This window comes from Bubalus bubalis, chromosome 2, assembly GCF_019923935.1.
Source record: "Bubalus bubalis isolate 160015118507 breed Murrah chromosome 2, NDDB_SH_1, whole genome shotgun sequence".
NCBI classification, from domain to species: Eukaryota; Metazoa; Chordata; class Mammalia; order Artiodactyla; family Bovidae; genus Bubalus; species Bubalus bubalis.
In genome coordinates this window covers 21801323-21812135 of record NC_059158.1, presented here as the reverse complement: position 1 = coordinate 21812135, position 10813 = coordinate 21801323, and the positions used below count along the sequence as shown (strand labels likewise).

At 41.7% G+C, this 10813-nt stretch overlaps 1 protein-coding gene across 1 annotated transcript; it reads right to left on the bottom strand.

Annotated features, from left to right (window-relative positions):
• Positions 1–1326: 1326 nt before the first annotated feature.
• On the bottom strand, positions 1327–2416 carry LOC102408157 (olfactory receptor 1F12). Its single transcript, XM_006051430.4, has one exon. The coding sequence runs from the start codon at positions 2329–2331 to the stop codon at positions 1327–1329; it is 1005 nt and encodes a 334-aa protein (XP_006051492.4). The 5' UTR covers positions 2332–2416.
• Between the last annotated feature and the right edge of the window lie 8397 nt (positions 2417–10813).

Genomic DNA, 10813 nt, shown 5'->3' with positions numbered 1-10813 from the left:
TTTGTATTGTGATTTTCAGAGATTTAAATATTTACCCACATTATTAATATCTTAGGGAACTCAAGTGGATAAGTCCTATGATCATGTCATTCCTAGAGTTTGTAGCAAAGTGAGGTAGGTGTCAAGTTTAATTAGGTATTCTGTAGTTCAGTTCAGTTCAGTCGCTCAGTTGTGTCTGACTTTCTGCAACCCCATGGACTTCAGCGCACCAGGCTTCTCTGTCTATCACCAACTCCTGGATCCTCCTCAAACTCATGTCCATTGCATCGGTGATGCCATCCAAACATCTAATCCTCTGTCGACCCCTTCTCCTCCTGCCATCAATTTTTCCCAGCATCAGGGCCTTTTTAAATGAGTCAGTTCTTTGCATCAGGTGGCCAAAGTATTGGGAGTTTCAGCTTCAGCATCAGTCCTTCCAATGAATATTCAGGACCGATTTCCTCTAGGATTTACAGGTTGGATCTCCTTGCAGTCCAAGTGACCCTCAAGAGTCTGCTCCAACACCACAGTTTAAAAGCATCAGTTCTTCAGTGCTCAGCTTTTTTTATAGTCCAACTCTCACATCCATACATGACTACTGGAAAAGCTATAGCTTTGACTAGATGGACCTTTGTTGGTAAAGAAATGTCTCTGCTTTTTAATATGCCGTCTAGGTTGGTCATAACTTTTCTTCCAAGGAGCAAGCATCTTTTAATTTCATGGATGCAGTCACCATCTGCAGTGATTTTGAAGCCCTCCAAAATAGTCTGTCACTGTTTCCACTCTTTCCCCATCTATTTGCCATGAAGTGATGGGACCAGATGCCATGATCTTAGTTTTCTAAATGTTGGGTTTTAAGCCAACTTTTTCACTCTTCTCTTCCACTTTCATCAAGAGGCTCTTTAGTTCTTCACTTTCTGCCATAAGGGTGGTGTCATCTGCATATCTGAGGTTTTTGGTATTTCTCCCAGCAATCTTGATGCCAGCTTGTGCTTCATCCAGCCCAGCATTTTGCATGATATACTCTTCATATAAGTTAAATAAGCAGGGTGACAATATACAGCCTTGACATACTCCTTTCCTGATTTGGAACCAGTCTATTGTTCCATGTTCAGTTCTAACTGTTGCTTCTTGACCTGCACGCAGATTTCTCAGGATGCAGATCAGGTGGTCTGGTATTCTCATCTCTTGAAGAATTTCCCAGTTTGTTGTGATCCACACAGTCAAAGGCTTTGGTGTAGTCAATAAAGCAAAAGTAGGTATTTTGTAACAGCTTTTCAATTATGATGAGAATGAAAATAATGATCTCATTAGGATTTACCACCTGTTGAACTCAGCCAGAATGAATCACTGGGAGAAGATTTTGCTCTGGCCTAAAATCTTCTTTAAAGCCCCCTTTAGCTCATTGTTCCTTAGACTGTAAATGAAGGGATTGACCACAGGGACTATGACCATGAAGATTATTGATGCTGCTGTGTCTTTTTCAGTTGAATTGTTAGATGAGAAACTCATATAGACCCCTGTGATTGCTCCATAGAAAAGAATGACCAAGGCAAGGTGAGATCCACAGGTGGAGAACACCTTGAATTTTCCTTTGACAGAAGGAATTTTCATCACAGCAGAGATAATGAGGCTGTAGGATGCCAGGATACACACTGAGGGTACCACAAAGATTAGCCCCACCACAGCAAGAACCAAGAACTGATTAAGACTGGTGTCAGAACAGGATAGAGGGAGGAGAGCATTGATATCACAGAAGAAATGGTGGATGACATTGTTGGAGCAGAAATGCAGACGGGTCATCATAAGGGTGTGCAAGAGGGGGTTCAAAAAGGCAATCACCCAAGGTCCACCCACGAGGGAGATGCAGAGGTGCTGGGTCATAATGGTGGAGTAATGCAAAGGGTGGCAGATGGCCACATAACGGTCATAGGCCATCACCGTGAGAAGGAAATTGTCCATGTTGGCAAACATCATACAGAAATACATCTGAACCAGGCAGCCAGGATAGGAGATGGACTGAGTCTGTGTTTGGATGTCCAGGAGCATCTTGGGTACTGTAGATGAAGGAAGGCAGAGGTCCACCACAGACAAATTGGCGAGGAAGAAATACATGGGAGTGTGGAGGCGATGGTCTAAGGAAATGGCCAGCAAGATGAATATGTTTCCAAACAGCCCTGCTAAGTAGAGACACAGGAAAAGTGCAAAAAGCAGCTCTTGTTGCTCTGGCCAACTTGAGAAACCCAGGAGGAGAAATTCAGAGATGCTGGTTTGGTTTTCCCTTTCCATTACTTGAATGTATCTGCATGAAGACCAGAGGATGACTTTTTTTTGGGCTGCAACTTGCGGCATGTGGACTTCCCCGACAGAGATCAAACCCGTGCCCCCTGCAACTGGACCACCAGGGGAGTCCTAGAGGATGAAATATTTCTGACAGAAAAAAAAAAGTTCCCTTCTCATTTTTTACATACTCACCTAGTCTTGTCTCATTTACTAAATATTTTCTCTTTAGGCCATCCTATTTCCTCTCTGATGCTCTCTACCAAGCCTCAGTGGACCTTGTGTGTTAGTCACAGTCATGTCTGACTCTTTGTGACCTCATGGACTGTGGCCTGCCAGGCTTCTTTGTCCATGGATTTCTACAGGCAAGAATACTGGAGTGGGTTGCCATTCCCTTCTCCAGGGGATCTTCCCAATCCAGGGATTGAACCCGTGTCTCTTGAATTGCAGGCAGATTCTTTACCATCTGAGCCACGAGGGAAGCCCGAGGTCAGTGGACCTTAGGCATGACCATCCATTTCTTCAGTTGATTTACTTACTGGAACGTTTCCTCCTCTGAGGTTTCTGAGGATCTCTGTATATCCCCCACAGTAGGCAAAGACTCTCTTCCTACTTCCCATGTTGATACCAACTGTTGCACATTCTCCATTTTGTGTGGCTGCCTGTCAGCTGTGTGTTAGAACACATCTGTGAGTCTGACACAGTAAAGGACTCCATGCCAAACATGGAGATGTAAATGGTGAATATTTTACAGTTTTTTGTCCAATCCCATATGAACCATTGTTCTTGGAAATAAGTCAGACATCTACCATTTAGGATTCATAAGATGTAAACAAACTATTTTATCTTTTTAAGATAAAAATAAAAAATATGGTAATGTGCTTGACAAGTGTAAAAAGTTAAACCTCAAAAAGTTAGTTTACCTGAACACTGTGAGAAACATAGGAAAATATTTATAAATAATTTTAAAAGTTATATAACACATGCAGTTATAGAATACATTGTTCTTCTTTAGTAGGTAAGGCTAAAGAGGAACACAGAAAAAGTTATGCCCAAATGTGGCTGATTTAAAAGATTCCCTTTTAACAGTTTTGTAATATTTTAACTATAATTACAAAAAAAAGGCTTCATGTTTATAAAGTATTGTTAATACTTGTGCTCCTGCATTTCTTGGAGTTGCAGAAAACATGAAATAGTAGAAGACAAAGCTCCTAACCCAAGAAACTTGAAATCAGCTTGTGGACGGAAAATACTGTCATTAGATAATTAAGAAAATTAAATAATTATCATAGAAAATAATTCAGAGGACAAATGTTCACATATACATGTGAATAATTTCAGAAGAATGGAGTACTCTCCAAGAGAAAAAATCCTGGAGAGTGTGGGCTCTGAGGTTCGCCACAGTGAAATGAGACCCCAGGTCACGTAACTTCTCTAAATCTTAATTTTCTCATATATAATAATGGCACCTACCTTAAAGGTTGTTGTGAAAATGAAATGAGTTGGTGTATGCAAAGGTTTTAGCAAATGGTGATTACTCAATAAATGCAAACTATGGTTGACAAAGCCAGACTAGGGGTAAAGCAGGTTTCTTTCTTGTCTTCACAATGGCTGTTTTGAATCTTTCTTCTCAAACTTTTTACTCCAGCACGTCCCTTCCCATCAATTACTTCACTTACGGTAGTTTCACAGAAAATAGAAGCCACTGCTAGATGGATGTGCCTGACTTCTTGACATGATGCAGAAAACTTGTCTGCATCTTCATTTATCCTTCCTTTCCCCCTTCCCTCCTTTTACAAAAAAGCATTATCTTTCTTTCCTGAAAAGATTGACACCTCCACATATGCTCCCCCCCTGCCTTTCCCACTTCTCTTAAAACTCCCTTCTCTTTTCTATAACTTGAATGTTCTCCTGCTCTGTTGGACTCATACTTTCAGCTTCAATCTCTTCCATCTTCTACATCCCTTTCCAGATCCATGACTACTTCTGGCTTCTTCCTGACTCTCTCTTCCCTGACTCAACCCCTCACATAACTGACTTCCTCACATCCTACTTATTTCACATCTCATGTCATTCTGTCTACTGCCCCAGGAATTCCAATGAATTGCTCTGCCAAGTCTTCTTGAAAGAATTCAGTGGGCACTTCTCAGTCCTTGTGTTTTTAGACCTCTTAGAATTCTCTCCTAGAGAAATTCTATTCCTCTTTGGATTTATTTTCAGATTTCCTCTAATATTTCTGGCTATTTCTTTCCAGTTGTTTTGCAGAATTTACTTCTTTTGACAATCCCTGAAATATTGGCATGTCTTTGGTTTTCATCTTATGCCTTGTTTTCTTTTCATCCTACAGATATTCGTGGATGAGTCTATTTACTCTCATGGGTTTCATACTATCTGTATGCCAATCTCTCCCAAATTTGTTTCTCTAGTGCAATTCTCTTTCATATTCAGGCTCATATTCCCAGTGCTCTTTGAATGTCAACTTGGATATCATAGACACTTGTATCTAAGATTTCCCAAACTGAATCCATCAAATTCTCCTCCCTGCTTGAAGACTGTTCCTCTCTTTGTGTATCCTTTATCAATAAATAGCACCACAGTGTGTCCAGTTATTCAAGAAAAGAAAACTTGGCAGTCATCCCAGGACTTCTACCTTTCGTTAACCTGTACATCTAATCAATTCTTAAGTCTTGTTGTTATTGCTTTTGGGGAAGAAGAACCTTATTATTAAATAAATATATTTTTACATCTACCACAAATTAACACACTGTTTTAGGCATTGAAAAACAGTGGTGACAAGAAAGGCATGGTCTCTACCCTTAAGGAGCTTTCAATAAAAGCCAGAAAATTTAGAATTATCCTTGAGTCATCCAGCGCATGACCAAGCTCCATTGATTCTCACTTTTTGCACACTCATATTCCTTTTCTTCATTCCTAATTATACTGCCTATGTCAGACTTTCATCATCTCTCATCTGAATTCTTGTAATAAACTTAAAATTCATTTTACTTCCTGTAGTCTTCCTCCTTTCAAGTTTTCTTTCATATTTCCTAATGAATACCACTCTAATGGCAGAAAGTGAAGAGGAACTAAAGAGCCTCTTGATAAGGGTAAAAGAGGAGAGTGAAAAAATTAAGATCATGGCATCCAGTCCCATCACTTCTTGGCAAACAGGAGGGGAAAAGTTGAAATAGTGACAGATTTTCTTTTCTTGGGCCCCAAAGTCACTGTGGATGGTGACTGCAGCCATGAAATTAAAAGATGGTTGCTCCTTTGAAGGAAAGCTATGACAAACCTAGATGGTGGATTAAAAAGCAGAGACCTCACTTTGCTGACAAAGGCCAAATAGTCAAAGCTATGGTTTTTCCAGTAGTCATGTACAGATGTGAGAAATGGATCATAAAGAAGGCTGAGCACCAAAGAATTGATGCTTTTGAATTGTGGTGCTGGAGAATATTCTTTAGAGTCCCTTGGACTTCAAGGAGATCAACCAGTCAATCCTAAAGGAAATTAACTCCCAATATTCATTGGAAGGACTGGTGCTGAAGCTGAAGCTCCAAACTTTTGGCCACCGGATTTAAAGAGCCAACTCACTGGAAAAGACCATGATTTTGGAAAAGATTGAGGACAGGAGGAGAAGGGATTGAAAGAGGATGAGATAGTTGGATGGCATCACTGACTCAATGGACATGAATTTGAGCAAACTCCAGAGATAGCAGAGGACAGAGAAGTCCATGCGGTCACAAAGAGCTGGAAACAACTTACTGAGTGAACAATAACAAAAGAATTATCTTTCTAAAACAAAAATTTCCTCACTTTCCCTTCTTAAGAACTTCTAGTTGTCTTCCATGGCCTTCAACTCCAATTCCAAATTCCTCATTATGGCATAAAAGATTCTTCATAATCCTTTTCCTACCTCTGTAGTACTCTCTCTTACCATGCTCAATTTCTCGTCCTTAGAATTTCCTAACATACAGTGAAAGTTTATGTCTATCTGGCTTTTCTTGTCTTGAAATTCTCTGACTGCCCCAACTGAAATTTTCCTCAAGATATTCTCTATTGCATTGCCCTGCATTTTTCTTCATGTCATTTGTTATTATGAAGAATTTACTTATTTCTTAAAAAATAATTTCATATTTATTTTCTAATCTGCATCAATAAAATAGATGATTTATAAGATCAGGAAATTTGTCTTTTTTTTTTTAATCACTATGCCTCCTGACATACTGGAGGCAATCAACATGTATTTGTTGAATGAATGAATATACTTCTTAAAGACTTAGGAAGTTCTTTCTTATATCAGATAGAAGTATGTGTTCTCAATGCATATTTTATAGTGACTTGTATTCTAAGTTAAGTAGCCATTGAGATTATATATAAAAAATATATAATAAATATATAAAATATACAGTATTCAAATATATATGGGCTTCCAAGGTGATTCAGTAGTAAAGAATCTGCCTGCCAATGCAGGAGATGTGGGTCAGATCCCTGGGTCGGTCAGATCCTCTGGAGGAGGAAACGGCAACCCACTCCAGTATCCTTGCCTGCACAGTCTCATGGACAGAGAAGACTGATGGGCTGCAGTCCATGGGGTCCCAAAGAGTTGAACATGAGTGACCGACACACACATGTAAATATATATGTGTAGTACTTAGTTCAGTCATGTCCGACTCTTTGCAACCTCATGGACTGTAGCCCATCAGACTCCTCTATCCATGGGGATTCTCCAGGTAAGAATACTGGAGTGAGTTGCCATGCTCTCCTCCAGGGGATCTTCCCAAGCCAAGGATGGAACCCAGATCTTCCACATTGCAGGTGGATTCTTTACTGTCTGAGCCACCAGGGAAGATCTATAAATATAAATAATTATGTATTTGTTCTTTTGTTTTCATGATTCTTTTTCACTTGTAAGATACTTTGGAGAGCATGTAGACAGGATTTTATTCAGATTTTATATTTGTAAGGAGAAACTCAGTTTTATAAGCCAATACTTATACTTGCCTATGAAGACAGACTGATTTTGGGGTAGAGTGAGCTGCATGCCAGAGAATGCAAGACAACACATCTCTGATTCTACTATTGGTTTTTAACCTGCCCCATTGTCTTATGTCTTAGCCAAAAGGATGAGAGTGTGTGGCAGAAACTAAAGAAAATGGAGGGATTCTGTTAAACTAATTTTTTAATGATTGATTAATAAAATTGAATAGAAAGACAGAGGTGTTCTACATACAGATAGGCAAAATGGAGAGAGGCATTGGTGCTTTGGACTCCAGAGAACACAGAGCTCATGCAAGAACTTCTGGGGAATTGCCAGAAATAATTAAAGCAATTTTCCTTAGACTGCAGGGATCATAACAGTAGATGAAAAAACAACCTGTTGTTTATTATCACTCTTGGGCTTCAGGCTGATACAGTTTCAGGAAACACAGGATAGAGTTGTATCATATCACTTGGCATTGCTCTTGCCACATAGGGGGCATTCAAAAATGTTCACTGGAAAAGTGTTCTCTACTATCTGTGGAGACTACAGCATTTTACCATGGAATATCAAGTGGGCAAAGATGGAGGGGAAGGCAGGCTCTGAGCTTTGCAAGAAGCAGAAGGAAGAAAATTATTAAAAGTCCTTCTTGGGAGGTTTCTTCTCTCTGTAATTTCCCTCACCTCTACATCTGGCTGGCACAAAAGAAATCTCTGCTTTTATCATTCGCCACCATTTATATTTAGAGTCCCCAGAAAGTTCTCACATGAACTCTTTTCCCTCACCCTGGTGGATAGAACCCTCTATTTTCCTTCCCTTCTGATCTAAGTCGCTCATCACTACTGTTCTGCCAGTTCCTGCTTTGACAAAAATGATGCTATGTCAGGCACCAATGCTCTCAGAGCTGCCAATGTGACTAATGTTGATGCAGCCCTGAGTTCTCTGGGTTCCAAAACACCAATGACTTTCACCACTTTGCACATAAAGTGTAGAAGGCCTCTACCTTGACAGTAGCTACTTCTAGTGTGTAGATCCTTCTCTTCAGCTTAAAGAGAAATCTCCAAGAGAAAATGGCCCTGTGATTTCTCCATCCTTCCACCAAAGTCCCTGCCCTTTCACTCAGGGGTCTTTGAGGGGTGGTGGGGGATGGCCAGGTGAAGTAGGGTTAGTTCTTGGGCAGAGAAGATATGAAAATTTAGAATTTAATCTATTTCCACTTCAAGCTGTGTGGACTGAACAGCAAAGGAAACCTATCTTCAGCTTGGGAAGGAAAAAGTAGATTTGCAGAAAGAGATAGAGTCACATAGTGCTCATTTTCAAGTCTGACTCATTTCTTAGTGGCTTTGACCAATTAAAGTTTATTGCACTTACCAGATGCTCATATTAGTAACCTTCTGGGATGAGACTTTTTCTTCCAAGTCAGCCTCCAGGCTAATGGGAAAAACAAAAACAGGAGAATGTTGCATTTCCCGCCCCCCAGATGTACAAGGATGAGAGATGGAATGGTTCTTGCAGAACGTATGTCTGGCTTAGTAAGAATTGGAGTGACCACAATGTGGGCTTCCCTACACTGAAATTTATAGCTCTTTGTAGCCTCTGGGAACCCAATCTTGACAAGCTTCCTCCACTCTAGTAATAGTTACTTCATCCCCTTGTGGGTTTCCCAGTGGCAACCCTGGGGATAATGTACCTGACAGACAATTCTCCAGGAGATTCAGGGAATTATAAGATGTGGAAGTTGTTAATAGCCTTTCAGGAAAGATTGTAACACATCATTCCCCCAAGAGGCCCTGAGACAACAAATATCAACTATTACATGAATAACAAATAACCTTTTCTGGCATGAGTAGACATTCACTAAATATAGGCTTTATCTTCCCTGCCTGCAGCACTCTGTCAGCAATACTGACTGTCCTTGGACTTAAAATTCATGATCTATCAATGTTGCCTGAGATAAAAAAGGACCCATTTGGGGGCAAAGGAGGTGAGACATCACATGGTCAGGACTCACTTGTCTTATCAGATATCCATCCCTGCGAACTCAGCTAATGTAACAGTGGAATGGTCTCTCTCTCTTTTTAATTTTGTTTATTTTTGGCTGTGCTGGGTCTTTGTTGCTGCACGTGGGCTTTCTCTAGTTTCAGAGAGCAGGGGCTACTCTCTAGTAGTGGTATGTGGGCTGCTCACTGCAGTCATTTCTCTTGTCACGGAACAGGGCTCCAGAATAAGCAGGCTCAGCAGTTGTGGCCACAGCCTTAGCTGCCCCGTGGCATATGAGATCTTCCCAGACCAGGGACTGAACTGGTATCTCCTGCATTGGCAGATGGATTCCTAAGTACTGGACCACCAGGGAAGCCCCTGGAAGGACCTCTTAAAGCCTCAGGTAATGTGTGAGCTTAGAGGTAACACCCAGAAATGTGTGGATGCTGTACTCCAAGAGCTGTATACGCACTGAAAAATGACCAATATACAGCTGTGTTTTCCCACTGCTGTAATGTATGTGGGTGTCCATTGCTCTGATGCTTTCTCATCCTGGCCCCACCCTGGCCTCTCCTGGTGGCCTTCTCCTCAGGGGATATAAGAGACAGGACTGTTCTCCCTCTGCACACAAGTAAGAAGAGGCTGAGATAATGAGTGTTGGGAGAAGTTATCCTCATCCTCTTGGGAGAAAGAAATAGGAGCCACATGCCTGAGCTCTCTTCCTTCCCAGGATTCTCCCTTAATAAACATGTCAGGTACTCTTTTAAGGTATTTACATAAGTTAATTTAAATCTCATAAGAGTCCATGAGATAGGGACAGCTCTTAAGCCCATTTTGCAGACAAGGAAACAGATCTCTGGGAGCTTGACTTACTGTCAGTTGGTTGAGCCATGATTCTAATGAAACAGTCTGACCACTGAGTCCGAGTGTGTACTTACTCTGCTGTGCTGACTCCCATAGACTGTCCACCTGCCTCACTAAGGGTCACCTCCTCTGGGCTCTGAGGCTGGTGGGGAGTCTGTTGTGTTTCCCACACTCACTACAGATGGTCCCAGGGTCTGAAGTGACAGGAGAGTTGGGCCTATGTTGGCTGATGGAGTGTGTTCGCTGGAGGTGGGGGAAGGGGGGCTCACATCTGGGCTGTGGGCCGTCAGCGGTGTTTGCATCTGGGTGTGAGCTGGGCTCTCCAGATGCTGAAGGGGGAAGACCAGCAGGCGCCGTGCAGGGTTTCCTCATCACTGTGATATTTCACAGCCTGAAACACAGCTTCCTGTGGACCTGAGGTCCCAGGGGTGTTCACTCTTCTCCTTCCCATCTCACTGCCCTGACTGCTCTTCTTCCAACTGACTCCCTGGGAACATCTCTCCAAGGAGGGGTCTGGCCACACCCTTGCTCACCAGCACTTCCTCCCACCCTGCCTGCTGCTCCCTTCTGGGGCCTCCTGGATGGAGCGAGAGGAAAGCAACTAGGATAGCCAGAGAACTTGACATTGTGCTGTAAAGAGAAAGCAGAATGTGTATCTTTAAGAAAGGCAAGGGCTGCCTGAGGGGAGAACACTAAGTGGCTTCCTGTGAGCTGTTAGACTGGAGGCCTTAG

Excerpts from the sequence above, each read along its gene's own strand:
- LOC102408157 (XM_006051430.4), bottom strand. The coding sequence starts at position 2,331 with ATGCCGCAAGTTGCAGCCCAAAAAAAAGTCATCCTCTGGTCTTCATGC.